This window comes from Pimephales promelas, chromosome 3 (assembly GCF_988280905.1).
Source record: "Pimephales promelas chromosome 3, fPimPro1.hap1.1, whole genome shotgun sequence".
Lineage (NCBI taxonomy): Eukaryota > Metazoa > Chordata > Actinopteri > Cypriniformes > Leuciscidae > Pimephales > Pimephales promelas.
The window spans coordinates 2,082,871-2,110,261 of NC_142771.1; the positions used below are offsets into that span (position 1 = coordinate 2,082,871).

Here is a 27,391-nt window from a genome sequence, read left to right on the forward strand (position 1 = left end):
CGACTTCCGTCAAAATGCTCACAGCCAAACACATTTTCGAATGCGTTCGGCCTCAGGATTGGTTTGCAGCGATCGACCTGAAGGACGCGTACTTTCATGTCTCCATATTGCCTCGACACAGACCGTTCTCGGTTTGCCTCAAGGCCAGGCATCAGTACACGGTTCTCCCTTTCGGGTTAGCTCTGTCCCCTCGCGTCTTCACGAAGATCGTCGAGGCAGCCCTTGTTCCCCTTCGGGAACACGGGGTTCGCATCCTGATTTATCTCGACGATTGGCTGATACTGGCACACTCTCGAGCTCAGGTTTGCGAACACAGAGACCTGGTGCTCCGGCACCTAGCCCGTCTGGGCCTTCGGGTCAACCGGGAGAAGAGCAAACTTTGCCCCGTGCAGAGGATCTCTTTTCTCGGCATGGAGATAGACTCGGTCGCCATGTCCGCGCGGCTCACGAATGAGCACGCGCACTCACTGCTGACTTGTCTTCGACTGTTCGAGGGCAAGAGTGCGGTGGCATCCGCTGCCACGGCAACGCCGCTCGGATTGCTTCATATGAGACCGCTTCAGCTGTGGCTTCGCGATCGAGTCCCGAGGTGGGCATAGCATCGAGGCTCGCTCCGAGTTCCAGTGACTCCAGCGTGCCACCAAACCTTCTCCGTGGTCGAACCTCAGCTTTTTACGGGCCGGTGTCCCTCTTCAGCGAGTTTCCAGGCATCTCGTTGTCTCCACGGATGCATCTACCACTCCACTCTACAATCTACTTCTCCCTCCATCATCCTTCTGCAGTGTGTGCCAATCCATTCAACCTGAATGGCACTCACACACCTGGACACAGTATGAACGACCACAGGACTTCACTTCAACACCTAAATGGACATATTGCTGACACATCACACAAGGACAATGATAACACCACTCAGCCACAACAACAACCTCTGCTCATGGATACAATCTCAACAGAGCTCTGCCCACAGAGCTCACCACAGACAGACTGTGACATATCAGAACTGCTCCCAGATTCAGCACCCAAGGACGACTTTCTGGAAAACAACGAGGGAAACCAGGACAGCATTTTACACCCCCCAATAACACCAGAGCAACAGCCCATCTCACCTGACACGTTATCACTCTCTCCAGCATCTCCACTTCTGTGCTTCTCAGAGAAAATGGAACAACTGGTGTCTGCTGGAACCAAACTATCACACTCTTTTGCTGCAAGCCCCCAGATACCAACCAAAAAAACGGCAGGCCCCAAAACCACCAAAGCTTTCGGGCTCAGCTCGCCCTCCCCCTCCTCGGAGAGCTCTTCGGCCTCTGCCACAGCGCCAGGGCCCACACTCTCCCCCATCGGCTCAAGGTGAACCAAAAACAACTGATACCAGCTCTAAGTGAAATATTTCGGTTCCTCGCTATGAAAACAATAACTTTATAAAATGTTTACAGAACAAGCGGGAACGCAGTGTGCCTGAATCTTTCTCTATTGCTGTTCATTTACATAATAGAAAATCTAAGGCCTTCAACAGCCGTACAGCAAACCCATCTAATCTGGTGCCCATTACACACCAAACTAAGACTGCTGTGAGGACAAAAAGTAAGACTATAAAGTTAGCACTTTTAAACATCCGCTCCATTAAAAATAAATCACTTCTAGTCAATGACTTAATAACCACACACAACCTGGACTTCATGTTTCTAACTGAATCTTGGCTAGAAGACAGCTGTAGTGCAACGGTCCTAAACGAAACATCCCCTCCAAATTTTACTTATATGAGTGTCTGCAGAGCGGGTAAGAGAGGTGGCGGCTTAGCTGCTCTTTTAAAAGATGTTTATCAATGTAAGCAAATATCATTTGGGAATTACCCCTCTTTCGAATATCTGGTTATTGTGTTAAAAGGTGCTCCACGTATTTTACTTATCATAGTTTACAGGCCTCCAAAATACTCTCCAGCCTTTGCTGAGGATTTTACTGAATTGCTATCAACAATTGCCTCTGAGTTTGACTGTTTTGCCATTGCTGGAGATTTTAACATTCACATAGATAACGCAGAAAACAATATGGCAAAAGAAATTAAAACTGTTTTAAAAACTTTTGATCTGACACAGCATGTACACGGTCCCACACACAATCGTGGACACACTCTAGATTTACTTATCAGTACGGGTTTAAACATCTCATCGATTGTTATTAAGGATGTAGCACTGTCTGACCATTTCTGTATTTTCTCTGATATATTAATCTCTCCTGCCGTTGAAGCTAGAGCTGTGTCTGTCAAGAAGAGATTCTTAAATGAAAACACTGGTGTGCTATTTATGAAGGCTATAGCTTTAAAACCAAGCATATCTGCTGACTCTGTTGATTTTCTCCTTGATTCTTTTAACTCAAAAGTTAAGAGTGTAATTGATGATATTGCTCCTGTCAAAGTCAGGAAGAATAGTGGCAGACAAAAAGCACCTTGGAGAAACTCAACAGCTGTGCAAAATATGAAAAGAGCAGAACGCATGTGGCGGAAGACAAAACTTGTAGTCCATTATAACATCTACAAAGACAGCATCCACGCTTTCAATAGGGAACTAGGCAAAGTCAGACAGACTTTCTTCTCAAATATTATAAACAGCAATATAAACAACACACGCACTCTTTTTGCTACTGTAGAGAGACTGACAAACCCCCCGAGCCAGACTCCCATAGAAATGCTCTCAGAAAGGAAATGCAGTGAGTTTGCTTCTTTCTTCTCTGAGAAAATCAATAACATCAGAAAGGTGATCAGCACATCCTTGAGTTGCTCTGGGGTCAGGCAGATCAGACCACAACCTGAGAAAGTAGTTACTATGTCTGATTTCGAAGAAATTGATGACACAATTTTGGTAGAAACCGTACAGCACCTTAAAACATCAAACTGCGCCCTTGACACACTTCCCACATCTTTTTTCAAAAGTGTGTTAAACTGTTTAGAAGCAGATCTCCTAGAAGTGGTAAATGCCTCACTTCGCTCTGGGAATTTTCTGAACTCCCTGAAAACTGCAGTTGTCAAGCCCCTCCTGAAAAAGAGCAATCTGGATAAGACCATCTTGAGCAATTATAGACCGATCTCAAATCTTCCTTTCATAGGCAAGATCATTGAAAAGGTTGTCTTCAATCAGCTGAACAAATTCTTAAGCTCAAATGGATATTTTGACAATTTTCAATCTGGTTTCCGATCGCATCACAGCACGGAGACAGCTCTCATAAAGATAATAAACGATATAAATACTGATACAGGCAAATTATCCGTGTTGGTACTACTCGACCTCAGTGCTGCATTTGACACTGTTGATCACAACATACTTCTTGACAGGCTGGAAAACTGGGTGGGGCTTTCTGGGATAGTCCTAAAATGGTTCAGGTCATACTTAGAAGGGAGAGGTTATTTTGTGAGTATGGGAGAACATAAGTCTGAGTGGACATCCATGACTTGCGGAGTCCCTCAGGGCTCGATTCTTGCGCCACTCCTATTCAACCTGTATATGCTCCCAATGAGCCAAATAATGAAAAAGAACCAAATAGCTTACCACAGCTACGCAGACGACACACAGCTCTACTTAGCCCTATCGCCTAACGACTACAGCCCCATTGACTCCCTGTGCCAATGCATTGATGAAGTAAACGGTTGGATGTGTCAAAACTTTCTGCAGTTAAACAAAGACAAAACTGAAGTTATTGCGTTTGGAAACAAAGATGAAGTTCTTAAGGTGAATGCATACCTTGACGCTAGGGGTCTAACAACTAAAAATCAAGTCAGGAATCTTGGTGTGTCTCTAGAGTCAGACCTTAGTTTCAATAGTCATGTCAAAGCAATTACTAAATCAGCATACTATCATCTGAAAAATATTTCAAGAATTAGATGCTTTGTTTCCAGTCAAGACTTAGAGAAACTTGTGCATGCTTTCATCACCAGCAGGGTGGATTACTGTAATGGCCTCCTCTCTGGCCTTCCTAAAAAGACCATAAGACAGTTGCAGCTCATACAGAACGCTGCTGCCAGGATTCTGAGCAGGACCAGAAAATATGAACACATCACACCAGTCCTCAGGTCTTTACACTGGCTGCCAGTTACATTTAGGATTGATTTGAAAGTATTATTACTGGTATATAAATCATTTAATGGGTTAGGACCTCAATATATTGCAGATATGCTCACTGAATATAAACCCAACAGATCACTCAGATCATTAGGATCACATCAGCTAGAAATACCAAGGGTTCACTCTAAGCATGGAGAGTCTGCTTTTAGCTATTATGCCAGCCGCAGCTGGAACCAGCTTCCAGAAGAGATCAGGTGTGCTCCTACAGTAGTCACATTCAAATCAAGACTCAAAACACATCTATTTAGCTGTGCATTTACTGAATGAGCACTGTGCCACTGTTCGTCCAACTGTTACTGCACTTTATTTTATTCTAAATAGTTTTAATTTACTGTATTTTATTTTTATCATAATTTTTATTTTTTTCATTATTTCTTATTTTTTATTCTAAACTGTTTTAATTATTCTGATTTCTTTTGATTATTTTAATTTCTTCTATGTAAAGCACTTTGAATTGCCATTGTGTATGAAATGTGCTATATAAATAAACTTGCCTTGCCTTGCCTACCACGGGTTGGGGTGCCATGTGCAATGGGCATGCAGCCACGGGTTCCTGGACAGGACCCCAGCGCCTCATGCACATCAATTGCCTCGAGCTGCTGGCAGTACGCCTGGCCCTGCACCGCTTTCGAGCACTGCTCAGGGTCAACACGTACTTGTCCGTTCAGACAACACCGCTGCAGTAGCGTACATCAACCACCAGGGTGGTCTACGCTCACGCCGGTTGTCGCAGCTCGCCCGCCACCTCCTGATATGGAGTCAGAAGCACCTGAGGTCCCTTCGTGCAGTGTACATTCCAGGAGACCGGAACCTGGCGGCCGACGAGCGGTCACGGGTCCGCCCTATCTCCGGCGAATGGCGACTCCATCCCCAGACGGCCCAGCTGATTTGGGACCAGTTCGGGGAGGCACAGATACTTCTGTTCGCCTCCCGGGACTCATCCCACTGCGCCCAGTTTTATTCCCTGTCCGAGGGCTCACTCGGCACAGATGCACTGGCGCACAGCTGGCCGCGGGGCCTATGCGTTTTCCCAGTGAGCCTTCTTGCACGGGTGTTGTGCAAGATCAAGGAGGACGAGGAGCAGGTCTTGCTGGTAGCCCCCTATTGGCCCACCAAGACGTGGTTCTCCGAACTCATGCTCCTCACGACAGCACCTCCTTGGCCTATTCCTCTGAGACTAGATCTACTCACTCAGAGACGGGGCACTCTGTGGCACCCTCGTCCCGATCTTGGAGGCTACACGTGTGGCTCCGGGACGGGGCAGGTTTGAGTTCGCTGCCACGTGCGGTGGCGGCAACCATCACTTCCGCTAGAGCGTCGTCCACGAGACACCTGTACGCGTTGAAGTGGAACCTCTTCATCAACTGGTGCTCTTCTCGCGGAGACGACCCCCGGAGATGTTCGATCGGAGTCGTGCTTTCCTTCCTGCAAGAAGGGCTGTCGCCCTCCACCCTTAGGGTTCATGTCGCGGCCATTGCCGCGTCTCATGATGCAGTGAAAGGTAAGTCTATGGGAAGCATGACCTGGTCATCAGGTTCCTGAGGGGAGCGAGGAGGCTAAAACCACCTTCCTCCCCTCGTGCCCTCTGGGGACCTCTCAGTAGATCTAAGTGCTCTGCAGAGGCCTCCCCTGAAGCCTTGCAGTCGGTAGAGTTTAGCCCTGTCCTATGTAGACAGCACTCCTGATTGCATTGGCCTCCATCAGGAGAGTAAGGGACCTGCACGCACTCTCCGTTGATGAAGCGTGCCTGGAGTTCGGGCCGGCTTACTCTCATGTGTTCTTGAGACCCCGGCCTGGATATATGCCCAAGGTTCCTACCACTCCCTTCCGGGACCAGGTGGTGAACCTGCAAGCGCTGCCCCTGGAGGAGGCAGACCCAGCCTTGGCACTGCTCTGTCCGGTACGTGCTCTCCGCACCTACGTCGACAGAACGCGGTGTTTCAGGACCTCAGACCAGCTCTTTGTCTGTCATGGGGGGAGCCAGAAGGGAAGGGCTCTCTCAAAGCAAAGGCTGTCTCACTGGATGGTGGACGCCATTGCTTTGTCTTACCAGCAGCAAGGCCGCCGTGCCCCCTTGGTGTGACGGCCCATTCCACTCGGAGTGTGGCCTCCTCTTGGGCTCTAGCGCACGGCGCCTCGCTAACAGACATTTGCAGAGCTGCAGGCTGGGCGACACCAAACACCTTCGCGAGTTTCTATAATCTGCGAATTGAGCCGGTGTCCTCTCACGGACTCGCTTCCGCCAGTACTGGACCCGCTCAGGTGTCTTTGCTTGCTCGCCATTTCACTCCTCGGATTGGATAAGTGCGATTTTTCCTCAGTTCTTCCATTGAAGCCTTGAGTCCTCCAGCACCGACGATGCAGGCACCACTACTGTTGCTCTGGATGCCGGCTAGGTGCCTCCGTGTGCACGGTTCCCAATGGTAACTGTCTCATGTTTATTATCCACTGTAAGCCTCTCTGAGCATGTGTCTTCCCTTGGCAAGCCAACTGCCACCCCTGGAGTTAAATTCTATTAGCCACCTGCGGTTGGTGCTCCAGTGATCTCCATATGCGTTCCTACGCGGCCATATGCATATTAGTAAGTCCTCCTTCGGTAGGCATCTGGTAGCATGTCCCTCCCGGGATATGTTTCCCAGTGTACCTTGGTAATCCTGTGTCAAAGTGGGACCCCTGTTAAAAAAAAAAAAAAAAGAGTTCAGGGGTTCAGACTTTCGCAGGGCACTGGAAGACAGCTTGAAGATGGCGTGATGGCACTGACCCCCATTCTCCGTCACTTCTGACGTAACTCGAAGTGACTACGAAAGGGAATGTCTCGGTTACGGATGTAACCCTCGTTCCCTGAGTAGGGAACGGAGACGTTACGTCTCCCTGCCACTTCTGCTGTATCGCTGGTTAGACGCCGGAGTTCAGTCTTGGCTCCCCAGCGAAGACATACTACGGTTGCGTTCACTTCCTCCTTTTATACTCACTGCGTGGGGCGGAGATACGCTATGCAAATTCCAAGGCATTTTCATGCCATTGGCTCGTTGTTAAATACTCGAAGAGGGTTGGCTTTCTATGCGAAACCCCCATTCTCCGTCACTTCTGACGTAACGTCTCCGTTCCCTACTCAGGGAACGAGGGTTACATCCGTAACCGAGACGTTTTCACTCTACAGCGGTTAACCAGAGCACTGAAATTATTTCTCACTTAAACTACAATCAAATGGATTTCCACACATTTCGCGTTGGTCCTCTGCGTGGCATTTTCTTATTTTCTGCGCCCCAGTGGCTTCAGAAGTGCACACGCTCAAAGGGAACTTTAATACACACACTTCGACGCGTGCGCTTCTCTCAAGCCGGAGTGTGTGTGTGTGTGTGTGAACAGTGGAAACAGGAAACATAATCCGTTATTTTGTTCATAAAGGACAACATTCAGACTGCAAACTCTTTACCTATATTTGTGTACACTCGCAATAAAATAACATCCTCTGTCACATACGTAATAAATATAGAAAAATAATGACACAAGAGTGCATTATAGCCCTACTTATGATTTTGAGTTTAAACTATCGTCTGAAGTGATTCTGAAAGAATGGTAAAGTTTATGCCACGGCAACAGTATCAAAGATATCAAGAATCCATTCACAGGTCTACATCTGCCATGTATTTACATTATACAGATGAAGTTTGAAGCAAATCGGGTAAAAATAAAAGGGGGAGTTCAAAGCATTTTGAAAGTGACACACTTTCTGCTGCCAGTTGGTGGCACTATAACTTTGACTCACAATAGTCACATCCATGTGATCATCCTCTTACAGCGAACACACTGCTGAAGTTTCATCAGGATCAGTTAATGTATGCAGAAGTTATAACACTCTTCCTGTTTCATGTTTCTCGCCATAATTTTGTTTCCTCGCCACGGCCAAACCGTTCGAGATATCAAAAATCCCCTGGCAATTTTTTATCCTCAATGTCTTGACTTCACGCTGATCGAGTTTGTGGCATTTCTTTGAATTCTCTAGAGAAGTACTTTAAATTATTCCATTGCATGTTTTTTTTACAAACAACCCTAAATAGCCGACTTCCTGTTGGGCTGGGGTAAAACGTAAGAGTGTGAAGTATACATGAACCGATGAGATCCATATGTTTACCGAGTTTCATATTATTACAAGCAAGTGTGTTTGATTTATGGACCAAATTTTCAGACCAAGTTTATTGACCAAGTTAATCTGATTAATAAACTAATTATATAAAACTATTGTCAATGCACTACAATTAAACTAGTTATATGCATTTACTTATAAAAAATGAAAATAAAAACTTATTTAAAAAATACCAGGCTTAAGAAATGTATTTTCTTTATGCAGGTCATATGTAGAGGCTGCAGTCTTTAGCCTCCTTGCTAGAGCGTCCGACTCTCACGCCGGAGACCCGGGTTCGAGGCCCGCTCGGAGCGGGGCGAGTAGGACCCGGGTGTGAGGGGTTACATTGGTGCCGTGACCCGGATGAGAGTGAGGTTTAGGGGGGTGAGTGTAACGGAGGCCAGCTAGTAGTTGCTGTGCGAGTAAACCTCACTCCCCGATCTCAATAAGGCGCTCTAGCGACAGACGCTAGAGGCTGCAGTCTTTAGCCTCCTTGCTAGAGCGTCCGACTCTCACGCCGGAGACCCGGGTTCGAGGCCCGCTCGGAGCGGGGCGAGTAGGACCCGGGTGTGAGGGGTTACACATACACACAGCAGTGAAATGGTTAAGGCACACACACAAAGCCAAAGACACAGAGACATGTAGGCTCAGAGTGAGCATGACCATATTCAAACAAAAATATCTGACTTTCTGTGGGTCCTAGCTAATAAGTGTAAATTAGAAAGTTGTCCGGCTCGAGGAGTACAATATACAAACCGAATTCCATAAAAGTTGGGACACTGTACAAATTGTGAATAAAAACAGAATGCAATGATGTGGAAGTTTCAAATTTCAATATTATATTTAGAATACAACATAGATGACATATCAAATGTTTAAACTGAGAAAATGCATAATTTTAAGGGAAAAATAAGTTGATTTTAAATTTCATGGCATCAACACATCTCAAAAAAGTTGGGACAAGGCCATTTTTACCACTGTGTGGCATCCCCTCTTCTTTTAAAAACAGTCTGCAAACGTCTGGGGACTGAGGAGACAAGTTGCTCAAGTTTAGGAATAGGAATGTTGTCCCATTCTTGTCTAATAAAGATCTTCCTCTTTATGATGCGCCAAATGTTTTCTATGGGTGAAAGATCTGGACTGCAGGCTGGCCATTTCAGTACCCGGATCCTTCTTCTACGCAGCCATGATGTTGTAATTGACACAGTGTGTGGTTTGGCATTGTCTTGTTGGAAAATACAAGGTCTTCCCTGAAAGAGACGATGTCTGGATGGGAGCATATGTTGTTCTAGAACTTGGATATACCTTTCAACATTGATGGTGCCTTTCCAGATGTGTAAGCTGCCCATGCCACACGCACTCATGCAACCCCATACCATCAGAGATGCAGGCTTCTGAACTGAGCGCTGATAACAACTTGGGTTGTCCTTGTCCTCTTTAGTCCGGATGACATGGCGTCCCAGTTTTCCAAAAAGAACTTCAAATTTTGATTCGTCTGACCACAGAACAGTTTTCCACTTTGCTAGAGTCCACTTTAAATGAGCCTTGGCCCAGAGAAAACGCCTGCGCTTCTGGTTCCCGTTTAGATATGGCTTCTTTTTTGACCTATAGAGTTTTAGCCGGCAACGGTGAATGGCACGGTGGATTGTGTTCACTGATAATGTTTTCTGGAAGTATTCTTGAGCCCATGTTGTGATTTCCATTACAGTAGCATTCCTGTGTGTGATGCAGTGCCGTCTAAGGGTCCGAAGATCACGGGCATTCAGTATGGTTTTCCGGCCTTGACCCTTACGCACAGAGATTGTTCCAGATTCTCTGAATCTTTGGATGATATTATGCGCTGTAGATGATGATAACTTCAAACTCTTTGCAATTTTTCTCTGAGAAACTCCTTTCTGATATTGCTCCACTATTTTTTGCCTCAGCATTGGGGGAATTGGTGATCCTCTGCCCATCTTGACTTCTGAGAGACACTGCCACTCTGAGAGGCTCTTTTTATACCCAATCATGTTGCCAATTGACCTAATAAGTTGCAAATTGGTCCTCCAGCTGTTCCTTATATGTACATTTAACTTTTCTGGCCTCTTATTGCTACCTGTCCCAACTTTTTTGGAATTTGTAGCTCTCATGAAATCCAAAAGGAGCCAATATTAGGCATGGCAATTCAAAATGTCTCACTTTCAACATTTGATATGTTATTTGTATTCTATTGTGAATAAAATATAAGTTTATGAGATTTCTAAATTATTCCATTCTTTTTTTACTCACAATTTGTACAGTGTCCCAACTTTTTTGGAATCGGGTTTGTACATACCAATTTTTGTAACTCTAGTTAAAACTAACAACCCCACTTTTGTCAAAAGGTGGTGCTACTGAGCCCTCACCACGCCCGTTTCTGAAACTTTGCACATGTTTACTGGCTAATAAATGTGATGTGTCTGTCGAGTTTCATGCAATTTGAAGCATGCTAAGAGTCTCAAAAGCATCCTAAAAGAATGGTAAAGTTTGATGCGTTGCCACGGCAACAGTTTCAAAGATATCAAGAATCCATTCACAGGTCTTCATCTGCCATGTATTTCCATTATACAGATGAAGTTTGAAGCAAATCGAGTTAAAATTAGAGGGTGATTTCAAAGCGTTTTGGCAGTGGTGGCGCTATAACTTTGACTCACAATAGTCACATCCATGTGATCGTCCTCTTACAGCGAACACACTGCTGAAGTTTCATCAAGATCAGTTAATGTATGCTGAAGTTATGACACACTTCCTGTTTCTCGCCATAATTTCGTTTCCTCACCACGGCCAAACCGTTCGAGATATAAAAAATCCCCTCGCAAACTTTTATCCTCAATGTCTTAACTTCACGCTGCTCGAGTTTGGTCGAATTTGGATCAAAGCTCTAGGAGGAGTATTTCAAATTCCATTGCAAGTGTTTTACGAACAACCCTAAATAGCCAACTTCCTGTTGGGCTGGGGTAAAAAGTAAAAGTGCGAAGTATATATGAAACAATGAGGTCGATATGTGTACCGCTGTCGAGCCCCTCTGCCACGCCCGGGTACCATCTTCAGCCCGGCCCTGATGGCCGCGGGTTCTGACCCGTGTGCAAAGTTTCAAGAGTTTTTGAGCATGTTAAGGGCCCCAAAAGTGCCGGAATAGTCGTTAGAAAAATAAAATATAAAAATAATCGGAAGGAAAACAATAGGGCCTTCGCCCTTTCAGGGCTTGGGCCCTAATAAATCACTAATATATCACTAATCGTGCTCCTGTGCTGTTTATGCTGCTGGGTCCTTTCTCATCTGCACCTCCGGCTGCCATTTAGCTGCCTCTTGTGCCAATGTTTTTTATTTAAATTTTTAATTCTTATTTTGTCGGCCACATCCATTTCTTTCTCTTCTTTCCTTCTTTTGTCCATTTTTACCATCCGTCTCTGTTGCATTAACACAAACCCACCAAACATGACCAAAAGTAAACTCCTTTGATCGGCGCCTAGTTTGAGCCAATCGGATGTCAGGAAAAACGAGGATCAGTCCAAGTTGAGAGGGGCCGCTCATATCCCCCCTCAGATTGGCCCGGTCTGATGATGCGTTCGCGTGCTATGGTAATTATGGTAAATCGTGGGAAATGCACTTGAACACACTCATGTGGTATTTCCACTGGGCAGCTCGTAGAATATTTTGATGCACGAGTTGCTGAGACGAGATAACCTTTGACCTTTTCAAAATGGCGGAAAGCAACGCGAGAGTCGTGAATGGTAAAATAATGTACTATTCATGATTTAGAAAATATACAGCATATTATTTACCGTTTGAGTTTTGAAAAATCATTTTCGTGCTGTAACAGATGATGTAAGCAATCTAAAATAGTTTTAGCTTAATAACAGGTCTGGATCTCCATCTTTTTACCACATTACGACAACAAAAGCACTTGACCGCAACACACTGGTAACGTTAAATACCAGTTCAAGAGTGGAAAATATCATATTTACCATAGCACATGAACGCACCATGAAACACACACACACACACAGTGTTCCACTGCAGCTGAGCGGCCGATCGCTTATCATTTAAAAAAATTAAAAAAGATGTTTACAATAGTTTACAATGGTTTTATTAATAAATATCATAATGATCACTGAGATCTACTGTGTTTCAGGCACCAGTGGAGTGGATGATGATGATCATGTGTTCATCAGTTCTGGTGTAGATGTCCGTCTGTCCTGTAATAATGCTCTTTCTGACTGCAAATCAACTACATGGCTCTATAACAGCTTCAGACATTCATGGACAGATGAACTGATTACTTTAGGGATAAAGAATGAAGACACAGAGAGACATGAGAGACTGAGTCTGGAGTCTGACTGCTCTCTGAACATCAAGAACGCCACAGAAGAAGATTATGGATTATACAGCTGCCAACAATATGTGAACGACAGACAACAAGGAACTGATGCTGATGTTTATCTGCATGTTCTTCATGGTAAGTTTATGATTATATGGTCAATTTAAAAAGGGCAGATTCTTTATTAAACTCAGATGATGATTGAAGAGTCTGTGATTTGTGTCTTGTGTTCAGTTTCAGTGTCTCCATCATCATCATCATCTTCATCCTCACAGACTGAGATCAGTCCAGGCCGCTCTGTGACTCTCTCCTGTCAGTTGTATAAATATATGAGATACTCCTGTAATGATCGGGTTCGTTCTGAGGGAGTTGAGCTGTTGTGGGTGAATCAGGCTGGTGTTGATCTGAAGACAGACTCCAGATATCAGATATCATCATCATCATCATCATCATCATCATCATCATCTCCAGATCACTGTATCATCACTCTGACTACAACACTCCTGAATGAAGATGACAACAGAGAGTGGAGATGTCAGCTTACTCACAGAAATCAACTCCAGGCCTCAGTCACATACACTGTCAAGTATTCAGGTGAGAAACACTGTTAGAAGACAGATTTGAGAAAACTTCCACAGACTGGCTCTACTCTTTATGATGACTTCAATTGTAAAATATTAGTGGTCAAAGTCATAAACTGCATAAAAATCCTTAAAAGTCCCGATATATTTCACACATGATAAATTGCATAAATCAGAAGAGTCTATTAAAGCCTAGTATGACCCATGTAGGAGTTCAGCTTTAGGAGTTATACGGCTTAATAATGTCCTTCATTCAGGAAAGCTGAAGGTTTATGGGAAGCAGCTCAACTGTGTTTCACTCTCATATAAATCATATAAAATTATTAGACAGGTCCGTTGCATTACGATTGAAAGCAGGACCAATAATGTCAAAAATGTGATGTGCAGTCGAGTGTGTGTGTGTGTGTGTGTGTGTGTTTGTGTGTGTGTGTGTGTGTGTGTGTGTGTGTGTGTGCTGTTTAAATAAGTGTTTTCACTGATACACTTGTTGTGATTCGCTGAGTTCTGACGAGTTTTACTGTAAACTGTCACGCATTGAGCGCGAGACTCACACAGTTGACCCTTTCCACACACTCTCACGACACATCCATTTACTCACACAGAGAATGATCATGTAGCAAAGAGGACACTGACACCGACAGACAAGACATAGCAGGTTACTTTAATACAAAACAAATGATCAGCGCTCAGATTCTGTCCATTTTATTACCAAATTCAATCAATAAATGGCGTTTTGGCTCTTGTAAGTGTGTCGTGACAGATCTCAGTAGCGCTTCAGTTCAAGCGGCACGTAACCGATCATCTGTTACTCTTCTTTACTACTAATATAAGCACGAATGATGAATAGGCCATTTTGAAAAATATTTCATTTGAAAATTTGAAATAAAACTCTTGATCAGTGTTTATCAACCGGGGAAAGAGGTCCATAAAACATCTGGAGAACAACATGTCAACGTTACATTTACCTCACGAAAGCCGTTTAATGATCATACAGGCTAGACAAATTAGCTATAGAGAGAAGCGTTTTGTTAAGTATGTCCACTATATTAGGCTACATATTATATTTTTACTTTACTTACTGTATATCATTAAAAATGTTTAAGTTGTTATTATAAAACGAACCTGTCTAGGGTTAGTTCGGTATTTTAAACTTAAAGCCCTGTTTTAAGATCGTTTCTGATGAAATAAAACGGTTAAGATTGAAATTTGGACAAATGCTGCTGTCCCGAGAATTGTAGTTTTCTGTGTTAGCACCCCCACCTACACAATGGTTGTCTATGCGCACTGGAACAATCATTCATAAAACACATTAAACTTTAGTTTACAAAGACGTGAAACTCACCGAGTGGTCTGGGGTGTTCACTGATATGCTCACACAAATATCGCTGCAAAAGATGCTTTCCAACAGGTTTTAGTGTAGTTTTGTCCGACTCCATTGACTTGACTTGGTACAAAAACTACGATAAAACCTGTTGGAAAGCATCTTCACAATGTGAAGATATGATGTTAATGTCCTACAGGTGATGTGTGTGAACATTCATCTTCTGCAGCTCCAGTCTCTTCAACAACACTGACTCCAGACACCACAACAAACTCTCTGAATCCAGGTGTGTATGAATGAACTACAGCAACAGCTCCTACACAAGGTTCATGATCACATGACCACTGGCACACATCATCACTCTCGCTTCAGTGGTTTGATCACACCACAGTAAAATCAGCCGGATAATTCCATCAATTCAGTATTGAAACCTCAAAGGATATTGTTACGAACTGCTCCGAGACTTGGAGATGAAGATCCAAATGCAGCTTTATTTAAGATTAGTCGTACAGGCAGGGTCGAGAATTAGCAGACAGGACAATGGAGAATACACAGTGGGAATCCGGGAAACAGGCAGAGGTCAGGGCAGGCAGCAGTAATCAAAATCCAAGAACAATCCAACGTCAAAAACCAGAAAACAAACACGGAAAACGCTCAGAAATGCAGTGTAACACTTAAACAAGACTTCGCAAACACTGAACGTGAACACAAGGTATATATAGACACACTAACAGGATGAGACACAGGTGAATGCAATCAGTGAATGAGGTACAGGTGAATGTGATCAGTGATGATGAGTCCGGGCAGTGAGTTCTGGGAAATGTAGTTTGTGTGAAACATAGTCTTATCTGGAGTGCCCTCTGGTGGCTCAAGAGGGCACTCCAGCTGGTAACCGTTACATAGCCCCCCCTTTAAGGAGCGGATTCCAGATGCTCCTCAAAATGTCCAGGAGGGAGGTGGAGCGGAGGCGGACCTGGGGGCGGGATGGAGGGCCAGGCCCGTGGAGCGGAAGAGGACCTGGAGACTGCGGCGGAGCTGGCTGTGGAGGCGACCAGGTCAGAGCAGGCTGTGCAGGCGGCCAGGGCGGAGCAGGTTGTAAGGGAGGCCAAGGCGGCGGAGACCCCTCGGGCGGCCACGCCGGCGAAGACCCCTCGGGAGGCCACGGCGGCAAGGACCCCTCGGGCAGGTACGGCGGCGAAGACCCCTCGGGCGGCCACGGCGGCAAAGACCCCTCAGGCGGCCACGGCGGCGAAGACCCCTCGGGCGGCCACGGTGGCAAAGACCCCTCGGGCGGCCACGGCGGCGAAGACCCCTCGGGCGGCCACGGCGGTGAAGACCCCTCGGGCGGCCACGGCGGTGAAGACCCCTCGGGCGGCCACGGCGGTGAAGACCCCTCGGGCGGCCACGGCGGTGAAGACCCCTCGGGTGGCCACGGCTGTGAAGACCCCTCGGGCGGCCACGGCGGTGAAGACCCCTTGGGCGGCCATGGCGGTGAAGACCCCTTGGGCGGCCTGGGCGGTGATGCCCTCTCAGGACCAGACACCGGCTCGGGACCAGACACCAGCTCAGGAACAGACACCGGCTCAGGAACAGACACTAGAACAGAAATGGTCACAAACACAGAAACAAACTCAGGAACAGACACTGGGTCGGCCATCTTGTCCGGAGACACTGGGTCGGCCATCTTGTCCGGAGACACTGGGTCGGCCATCTTGTCCGGAGACACTGGGTCGGCCATCTTGTCCGGAGACACTGGGTCGGCCATCTTGTCCGGAGACACTGGGTCGGCCATCTTGTCCGGAGACACTGGGTCGGCCATCTTGTCCGGAGACACTGGCTTGGAGGCGGCCATCTTGTCCGGAGACACTGGCTTGGAGGCGGCCATCTTGTCCGGAGACACTGGCTTGGAGGCGGCCATCTTGTCCGGAGACACTGGCTTGGAGGCGGCCATCTTGTCCGGAGACACTGGCTTGGAGGCGGCCATCTTGTCCGGAGACACTGGCTTGGAGGCGGCCATCTTGTCCGGAGACACTGGCTGCGTTCCAAACCGCATACTCAATGAGTAGGTACTTAATTTCAATAAGTACTTACTCATCGAGCGCTAAAAGAGTAGGTACTTTATAGCCAAATCTCGTTGAGTATGAATGCGAACCGGACATCTGCCATGTTGACGTTATCATGTGACCTACTACGCGTTATCACAAGCGCAACACCTTCATGCAATTAAAAAAAATATGAACGATACGTTTAATTAATCTACCTATAAATATCTTGATATTGATGAAACTTGCTCATTTTGTTGTGGTATTGTTGAAGAAACAGCTGCCTATTTATTTTGTGAATACATTTAGGGTTGATTTAAGTTGTTATATTTTAAACCCTACTGACCAACAGTGTTATTCTAACGATACTTTTTTTTTATTAAGAAACCCCAAAATCATCATCTCTTGATTATGTTGTTAATTTCTTTATTTTATACCCAAAAAGTTTCTCCTTTAAGTTTTCCTCTTTTTCTTCATGAATTTACCTCGTTTCATCCCTCAGATATAACAACAACTTTTTTTATGTATTATGAAGAACTATAATGAAGATATTTAGCCTTTTTTATTGTTCTTATTTCCTGTGTATAAATATAATTTTATGTCATATTATGATGTACACAAACCAATGATCTTTATATTTTCTGTTTTGTCACTATGATTGTTACATAAACTATAGTATCTTTCCATGATCTTGCATATTAATAAGTTTAAATTATATGAGCGACAGGTGCTCTAACACTTCATAACATCAGTAACTTGACAGCACAACCTAGAACAGCGCTTGTAATGTCTGCACAAAGGAGACGGGCAGCTGCTTGAAGATCTCTTTTGGAGAAAACTGTTGATTTTATACTCCAAAAATGTAAGTATCACTGCTTAAAAATTAATATTACCTCAGAATGAATTTCATTGTTAGCCCACCCCAAAACTTAAACAAAATAATAATATTAAATGCTGACCAATACTTATATAACTTTTTATATACTAAAAATATAATTTAATAAAACAAGCAAAATGTCATTTGTTTTGTAATATGACAGTAATGCATGAATTCATTTATATTGCTAAATGCAGTGAAACATCTCAATTGTCAGTCAATCGATGAATTAATGCATAAATTAATTACATTTTATATACTGACAACAATAAGAAACATGAATAAATGAGTAAAAGAACAAATAAAAGTAAATAAAAGTAACCATCACAATAAACAAATGCATATACAAGTCAACACATGAAACAGCTTTATTCAAACTACAAGCATGTATTACAGGCACTGAACCCCAAACCCTACTGCCGACTCAACACAGCGGTTCCCATTCTTTGATGACAGCATTCAGCATCATGAGCCTCTCTCCACTGGATAAACACACGCGTGTTCTCCTGTCCCTGTAACATACAGACAAGATTCACATTACGAGCTCAACACTGCATTTACATGTTGAGGTTGATGTGTTAACTCACTTTTAATCCAACTTAAATGTTCCTCAATATATCAACACCAATAAGGGACAAATTAAATATATATCATGTTTAGTTACTTTATATATGTTTTTATTCACAGCACATAATTTGTCTAATGTAAGCAGTGTTGACAACAGTGAATTATCCTACATAATAGCACACACATGTATTTTTCATGTTGGGATGTGCTCACCTGCAATACTTATACAATATTTTCCTTCCTGATGTAAATAGACATTTTAAATAAGCGTTTTTAAGATGTATGGTTATGTAAATACACGTTGGAAACGTAACTTTACGGTTACTGGAGCTCCCCTGTTATCAATACATAATAAAACATGTGTTTACAGCAAAATCACAACTATACTATACTGTCTAACTCCTTTAGACGTTCAACAGTTAAAACGTTTACTCTATAGTAGTTTAACACATACGATTTAAACCGTATTTACTCACATTTGAAAACCCCCGCGTCGCTTATCTCCGCGATGTTGATATTGACGTATCCTCTCTTCTTCTTCTTCTTCTTCTTCTGTGATTTTTATTGGCAGTTTGCAAGCTATGTGCATTGACGTATCCTCTCGCGTGGCCTCCTGGGATAGATGAGTATCATGAGTAGCCGTGGAAAAGCACTCAAAAATCTGGGCGGAAGCAGTAAGCCATCCGGGAACTTCTCGCCTACTCTTTTTATGAAAACTGATGTTTGGAACGTACTGCTTCCTTCACGTACTGTTTTCGCCTACTATATAGTAGGAAAGTAGGCATATTGGAACGCACTTAAGTCCGAATCTCGCGACAATTGCTACGTCACCCAGGTAATTCTCGCCTACTCTTTTGGATTCATTCATACTTTTTTGCTCGCCTACTCTTTTTCCCATACTAAATAGTAGGGAAGTATGCGGTTTGGAACGCAGCCACTGGCTTGGAGGCGGCCATCTTGTCCGGAGACACTGGCTTGGAGGCGGCCATCTTGTCCGTAGACACTGGCTTGGAGGCGGCCATCTTGTCCGGAGACACTGGCATGGAGGCGGCCATCTTGTCCGTAGACACTGGCTTGGAGGCGGCCATCTTGTCCGTAGACACTGGCTTGGAGGCGGCCATCTTGTCTTTAGACACTGGCTTGGCAGAAGTGACGTGGAGCGTCTCTGGCTCGGCAGAAGTGACGTGGAGCGTCTCTGGCTCGGCAGAAGTGACGTGGAGCGTCTCTGGCTCGGCAGAAGTGACGTGAAGCGTCTCTGGCTCGGCAGAAGTGACGTGGAGCGTCTCTGGCTCGGCAGAAGTGACGTGAAGCGTCTCTGGCTCGGCAGAAGTGACGTGGAGCGTCTCTGGCTCGGCAGAAGTGACGTGGAGCGTCTCTGGCTCGGCAGAAGTGACGTGAAGCGTCTCTGTCTCGGTAGGGCTGACATGGAACTCTGGCTGGGCTGTCTCGGCAGGACGAGACTCTGGCTGGGCTGTCTCGGCAGGACGAGACTCTGGCTGGGCTGTCTCGGCAGGACGAGACTCTGGCTGGGCTGTCTCGGCGGGACGAGACTCTGGCTGGGCTGTCTCGGCGGGACGAGACTCTGGCTGGAAGGTGAGCGCAGGCGCGGCAGGGCTGACGGTGAGCGCGGGCTCGGCATGAAGCTCTGGCATAACGTGAAGCTCTGGTTGAGTAGATACCACGGGTTCATGAATCTCCTTCTCTACAACGCCCACAGTAAACAAGGAACCGCTTAGCAAAAGGGCCTGGTTAATATAGTCCTCTAATGTCCCGTGACGATTGTGTAAGGGCATGAGTGAACTAAGGGGTTCAGAGAGTCCTCCTCGGAAAAAGATCATTAAACACTCTGTGCTCATTGAGGCGAAATGGGCCAGTTCAATGAACTCAGAAACATAGTCCTCGACGGACCGATTCTCCTGACGGAGACGCAAGATCTGGACGTCTGGGCTTCTTGTTGGCATGGCTGCTGGATCTTGGTGTGGCGAAGTCTTCTGTTACGAACTGCTCCGAGACTTGGAGATGAAGATCCAAATGCAGCTTTATTTAAGATTAGTCGTACAGGCAGGGTCGAGAATTAGCAGACAGGACAATGGAGAATACACAGTGGGAATCCGGGAAACAGGCAGAAGTCAGGGCAGGCAGCAGTAATCAAAATCCAAGAACAATCCAACGTCAAAAACCAGAAAACAAACACGGAAAACGCTCAGAAATGCAGTGTAACACTTAAACAAGACTTCGCAAACACTGAACGTGAACACAAGGTATATATAGACACACTAACAGGATGAGACACAGGTGAATGCAATCAGTGAATGAGGTACAGGTGTATGTGATCAGTGATGATGAGTCCGGGCAGTGAGTTCTGGGAAATGTAGTTTGTGTGAAACATAGTCTTATCTGGAGTGCCCTCTGGTGGCTCAAGAGGGCACTCCAGCTGGTAACCGTTACAGATATATTGTGTTCATGTATTAAAATATGACATTTCTATTTCCATCTTGTTTTTAATAGTTGTGACTACAGCTTCTTCAACTACAGTAACAACACGTCCCACAACAAACTCTCCGAATCCAGGTGTGTATGAACATCATCCTCATTGTCCAGAGAATCAGTTTCTGATCACATCATCACTCTCGCTTCAGTGGTTTGCACTGGCTCTCTCAGGCTGGTTTATTATCACAGATATTATCTACAAGAAGTATCTCTTAAGTCAGATTTGTCAGTGAGTCTATGCCATTTTAATACATACCCCACTAAACACAATGATGTCCAAAAGACGCCTTTTGGACATAATTTTGCTTACTGGGACAGTATGACTTGTACTTTCTGTTGTCTGATACAAATTAATTATAAATATTATACAGATAGTGTATCTCATGCCATCCCATGATAAATTCAAATGATAGTGTGGATTCATTTTTGGAAAATAAATGCCTTGACATTCTGTTCATGCATTAAAATATGACATATTTCTATTTCCATCTTGTTTTAATAGTTGTAACTACAACTACATCAACTACAGTAATAGGACTTCCCACAGCAAAATCTCTGAATCCAGGTGTGTATGAACATCATCCTCGTTTGATCGATTCAAAGTTTATAGAATCAGTATCTGAATCCTCTCTAAAGTTGTTCAAACAGCTGATCACAAATATTGTTTGTTATTAAATGTCAAAGATACATCATTCTCATCCAGACTGTCCTAAACAATAGGGGAGTGATTTGCTTACATTCATAAACATATTTAAAAAGAGCAGCTAATCCCCTGCCTCTTATACCCGCTCTGCAGACACTCATAACTGTAAAGTTCCATTGAGGACTGTCTTATAGGCAAGTTTCATTTAGAAACATAAAGTCCAGGTTTTATGTGGTTATTAAGTCGTTGACCAGAAGTTATTAATTTTTAAGTGAGCGGATGTTTAAAAGCGCTAACTTAACAGTCTTTTTGTCCCCACAGCAATCTTAGTTTGGCATGTAATAGGCATCAGATTAGATGGGTTTGCTGTGCAGCTTTTGAAGGCCTTAGACTTTCTATTGTGCACAGCAATAGAGAAAGATACAGGCACACTGGGTTCCCGCTTGTTTTGTAAACATTCAAGAAAGTTACTGTTATCATAGCGGGGACCCGATACATATCAGCGAGAGCTAGTATCAGTTGTTTTTGGTTCACCTCGAGCCTCCGGAGGAGAGTATGGGGCCTGGTGCTGTGTCATAGGCCATAGAGCTCTCAGAGGAGGGGGGAGGAGGGCTTGGGGGTGAGCTGGGCCTACAGGCTTTGGTGGTTGTGAGGCCTGCCGTTTTTTGGTTGACATCTGGGGGCTTGCAGCAAAAGAGTGGGATAGTTTAGTTCCAGCATACACCAGTATTTCCTGGTTGAAATGCTGGAGAGAGGGATAACTGTTCCCTCGCTTTTTTCCAGAAAGTTGTCCCTGGTATCTGAATCTTGGAGCAGTTCTAGCATGTCACAGTCTGTCTGCGGTGAATTGTGGGCAGAGCTCAGCTGAAATTGTGTCTGTGAGGTGTTATCATTGTCCTTGTGTGGTATGTCAACCGCATGTCCATTCAGGTGTTGACGTGAAGTCCTGTGGTCATTCATACTGTGTCCAGGTGTGTGTGTGCCATTCAGGTTGAGTGGATTGCCACACATTGCAGAAGGATGATTGGGGGAGAAGAAGATATAGTCGTTGAGCACTCTTGAACCAAGTTTGTTTGGGTGGTGGCCATCCCGTTGAAACAGTTGCCTCTGACTCCAGAAAAGATTGAAGTTGTCAATGAAGTTCCCTCCTTTTATATTGCAGGTTTTTTGCAGCCATGTATTAAACCCAAAGCAACCGTGAAAACCTGTTTGTTCCTCTTGCTGGGAGTGGTCCACTGATGAATGTCTGAACTTTCAGTCTTTTAAGTGCTTCAAAAAGTTCATTGAAATCATTCTTTAGGAGTTCTGACTGCTCTTTATGAATATCAATCTTTCCCCACATGAATGATGAATCAATATGTTTCATCAGAATGTTCTGAAGTTCCCTGTTTACATCATAAGTTGTTGCTTGTGGAAGGCAGAACGTGGTTGTATCCCTGTGAGTCCTCTCTGGCGACTTGTGCTGGATGAGCAGAGCAGATGTTTACAATAGTTTACAATGGTTTTTATTTTTAAAGAAACAGCAAAAACGATCTTGGAGGCAGTGACGCGGTCGTAATGTGAATGTAGAGGCGCATATTCTGTGCTAATTCCACCCTTGCACTCCGTCAAGGCGATATCACAAGACCACTTCCACTCGACAAGAGATCTCATCACATTTTATTCTCGCGAGGTCTCGTCACATTTTTGTCTCGTGATATCTCGTCACATTTTTGTCTCGTGAGATCTCGTCACATTTTATTCTCGCGAGATCTCGTCACATTTTAGTATTGCAAGATCTCATCACATTTTATTCTCGCGAGGTCTCGTCACATTTTTGTCTCGTGAGATCTCGTCACATTTTTTTCTCGCGAGGTCTCGTCACATTTTTTCTCGTGAGATCTCGTCACATTTTATTCTAGCGAGGTCTCGTCACATTTTATTCTCGTGAGATCTCGTCACATTTTATTCTCGCGAGATCTCATCACATTTTATTCTCGCGAGGTCTCGTCACATTTTATTCTCGCGAGGTCTCGTCACATTTTATTCTCGCGAGGTCTCGTCACATTTTATTCTCGCGAGGTCTCATCACATTTTTGTCTCGTGAGATCTCGTCACATTTTATTCTCGCGAGGTCTCGTCACATTTTTGTCTCGTGAGGTCTCGTCACATTTTATTCTCGCGAGGTCTCGACACATTTTATTCTAGCGAGGTCTCGTCACATTTTATTCTAGTGAGATCTCGTCACATTTTATTCTCGTGAGATCTCGTCACATTTTATTCTCGCGAGATCTCGTCACATTTTATTCTCGTGAGATCTCGTCACATTTTAGTATTGCGAAATCTTGTCACATTTTAGTCTTGTGAGATCTCACCACATTTTAGTCCCACGAGATCCCGTCACATTTAAGTCCAATGAGATCTCTTCACATTTTACCCTCGCGAGATTTTGTCACACCCCGACTAGTGAACATGTGAGGTACAGTCAGTTAGTGTGCAGATGGCTTTCAGCACATATAAACAATCTGCAAAACTTGAATTATTATTAATATCACTCTTATATTGAGTATACTCTTAATATATACTCTTATTTACTGATATTGTTTGTGTTGTTGCTGTATTTATAGTTAAGGCTTTAAGATAATAAACACTTTACAGGTGCTGATCTATGAAGCAACAACAGTATCTCAGAGGACCATCACTATAATAATATCTGACAGAAACTTACTGAACTTTATATAAATTCATCAATTTACTTTATGATAAATATGGATAATTATGCTATAGTTGTTTTTATGTTTTTGGTTAAACAGTAATATAGTCCTGCTGAATGTGTCTCTCTATTTATAATGTCTCTCTCAGGGCTTGTGGCTGTGATTGTGATTGTTGCCGCTTCATTCGCTCTGGCTCTTATTCTCTGGGTGATTCGTAAAAAAAGAGCAGGTGAGTTTTTCATATTTGTAACAACAGACAAAATTTTAAAAACTGATTGTCATCTGCATTATAGACTGTGTGTTTGATCATAAACTTTCCTGTGACATTATGTTTCAGGCAACAGAAGAGGGACTGGTGACTCTGTGGTAAGTATTGCAGGTTTAACCATGAGTTATTAATGTTCATGTGGTGGGGAAGGGCAAAAATTACACTAATGTCCAAAATAGAGTAAGATAAAGAGCAGACTACACCACCACATTTCCATAAACTGGGAAATTTCATGAGGCACATAGGTTCGCTACCACATGTAGGTGCAACGTCACTTATAGTCAACTGAATGTGTTAAAGGGACCATCCAAATAAAGTGAAACTGACAAATTAAGATGGCGTCTGAAAGTTGCGGCTGTTTGTGTGTAAATGTAAATTTTTGATTAACTTTTACCGCTTGTGGTGTCATTTCTAGCGATAAATTACTATTGTAGTCATTAAATATTCTCTCAGTTTTCACCAAAGCTCGCTCTATTTTGTTGTAGATTATTAAACCGTAGCAGAAGTCTGAAATCAGTTTCGTGAGGAACGTTCAACGACAACGACACGTTCACGACAACGCTTTCAACCAAAAACTTAAAACTTTTTATTTACACGACAGTGTTTTGGGTGCCTGAAATCTGTGAAATGTAAACAACAAAAACGTGAATCTGTGGAGACGATAACATCATGCACATGCGTATTACATGTTCAGTCTATAGTGTTTCATCGCCATCTAGTGGCCTGGCAGAAAAATACAGTGTTTAGTCGTTTTCGCGGATCTGTGTGAACGGGGATAATTTTGACAATCGTGTCGTCTGTACGCGGAAAACTCAAAGGAAAAACTTATTTTTTTAAGCATAATGTTTTAGAGTAAACGTACCCTGAGTGTGTGTGTGTTGTTGTGCTACTGCAAAACCTGAGTAAAATATTATTGATGGATGGCATTTGATTTTTAATCGTATTTCCATTGATGTTTAGGAGCAGACAGATGACGTGACTTATACTGAAGTCGCTGCGTACAGTAAAAAACAAAACAAAAAGAACAAGGTGAGCGAACACTTCCTTGATGTTGTCCAGCTTCACTCAACATGATAGTTTGTGTTTTCCTCTCATATTCAGTTATTCTTGATTTGTGTGATGATATGCAGTTCTTCATGAATTGAGCTCAGACAACATGCTGTAATAATGGTGGGTTGAAACGACTGTGATGTTCATTCAGGTTCGCTGTGATGATAGAGTGACGTATGCTTCCATCAGAGGAGCAAAAGCTGGAGCTCAGGAGAACTGCAGTGAACTTTATGCCTCTGTGAACAAGAACACACCAGTCAAATAATTATACAAAACACACATCAGCAGAGGAATATCAATCTAATATAACTCATTCTTTAACATGTTAACAAACTAATTGTAGTGAATTGTGTCTTTTATCCTCTTTGTGTTCTGGCTTTGAGTTCTAGCGCTTTCAGAACTGTTTTAATAACCTTTGGTCTAGTTTTAATTTAGCGATATGGAGCTAGTGTGACTAACGGTATATATTTTCAGTAGTATTTTCAGAGCGATGAACTCACTGTTGAGGTCTGGGAACATGTTACTGATGTGTGTGAGAACTCAGTTAGTTTGACCACACACGCTATTAGAGAAACACGTGTGGTTAAAGAAGAAAGAAAGAAGAGGAACTGACATCTTAACCCACACACAACTGGTCATCTCTGAACCCAGTTTGGACAAATGGGTTTTGGGGGTTTGTGAACCCGAGGTTACCCCGTGAGTCAGTCCTAGAGCTCGTCCTGTCCGACTTTAGGGGGAAATCGGGTCCATCAGAGACACCCAGTAGATTTATATTGCGCCAAAACAACAAGTGTAATCGAAAATCTCAGGGTAAAACTGGGTGTTGTGAAAAATACAATACATCCAAGTTTTGCCAGATGAGAAGTTTATCTAATGCATCATCTTTTTACTATTTAAATCATTTTTTAACTGTATCATATATATTTTTTTAATATTATTATTATTCCAATAGAATTATGGCTTTCTCAATTCTCAATGTCTAAAACCAGTATGGCCAAACTAACACACACGTGTTTCTGCCTAATTGTTGTCTTTTGTCCTCTTGGAGTTCTTGTGCTTTCAGAACTATTTTAATAACCTTTAGTCTAATTAATTGGAGCTAGTGTGACTTCATATTTTCAGTAGTATTTTCAGAGCGATGAACTCACTGTTGAGGTCTGGGAACATGTTACTGATGTGTGTGAGAGCTCAGTTAGTTTAACCACACACGCTATTAGAGAAACATGTGTGGTTAAAGAAGAAAGAAAGAAGAGGAACTGACATCCTCACCCACACACAACTGGTCATCTCTGAACCCAGTTTGGACTGAACCTGAACATGAAAACAATGTTGCAAGAGAAAATGAACTTCCATATAGACCATTTCACAAGATGTAAACAACACTGGTCCAGAAACACTTCCTGTTTCAGTTTGTAACTGTTTTCTTTATTTCACATGTAAAGAAAACATCTTAAAGATGTTTGTTTAACTTTTTGATTCAGTTTTAAATGTTCTGTTGGTTGTATTTTATCCCAGCTTTTATGTGTTAAAAAACTGAAACAGGAAGTGCTTCTGGACCAGTGTTGTTTACATCTTGTGAAATGGTCTATATCGCAGATCCTTGATGTATTCCTTATCATGTTTTATTGACCCCAAATAAATGTGTGTAAATGGTCAGTGAATCAAACATTATACATATATTGAAGAGTTCAGATGCAAAAGCCTCTAAATGCCATTTGAAATTTTCTTCTTTAATGATGATTTTTATCAAACTTGTATATTTAAGTTCAGTAATTTCACTTAAATAACAATTAATAGGTAATTATCATTGCCATTTAAGTGAAATCACTGAACTTAAATATACAAGTTTGATAAAAATCATCATTAAAGAAGAAAATTTCAAATGGCATTTAGAGGCTTTTGCATCTGAACTCTTCATATATATAAGGATTATTAGGAACACCACACTAATACTGTGTTTGACCCCATTTCACCTTCAGAATTGCTTTAATTCTACGTAATTTTAATGGTGAAAATGCATAGCTTTTCGATCGAGGGAACCCATGTGCTGCTAACTTCTGAGTTGTCCCACAAAGTGACATCATCACTTCAGCACTCAAGTGTGTCCAGAAAACATCCCCACACCATTACACCACCACCACCAGCCTGCACAGTGGGAACAAGGCCCATTTACTTTTTTTTTCTTTTTTTTTTTCAAATATTTAATCTTTACTGCTTTATCTGCTAATTTGTTACTGCTGTTCAGCTGAAATAAATGATCACATCTTAAGACTCCA

General features: G+C 43.4%; 2 protein-coding genes across 2 annotated transcripts in view; both read left to right on the forward strand.

Moving 5' to 3' along the window:
- LOC120486097 (uncharacterized) overlaps positions 1–27,391 on the forward strand; it is a 76,463-nt gene that overhangs the window by 8,886 nt on the left and 40,186 nt on the right. The window lies entirely within an intron of this gene.
- Positions 728–26,822, forward strand: LOC120486096 (uncharacterized). The gene is made up of 10 exons (XM_089129314.1): positions 728–1,353; positions 1,499–1,587; positions 12,398–12,721; positions 12,818–13,177; positions 14,685–14,771; positions 20,964–21,026; positions 23,946–24,026; positions 24,135–24,163; positions 25,026–25,094; positions 25,267–26,822. Exons 1-10 carry the CDS (start codon positions 728–730, stop codon positions 25,378–25,380), a joined length of 1,842 nt encoding a protein of 613 aa, XP_088985440.1. The 3' UTR covers positions 25,381–26,822.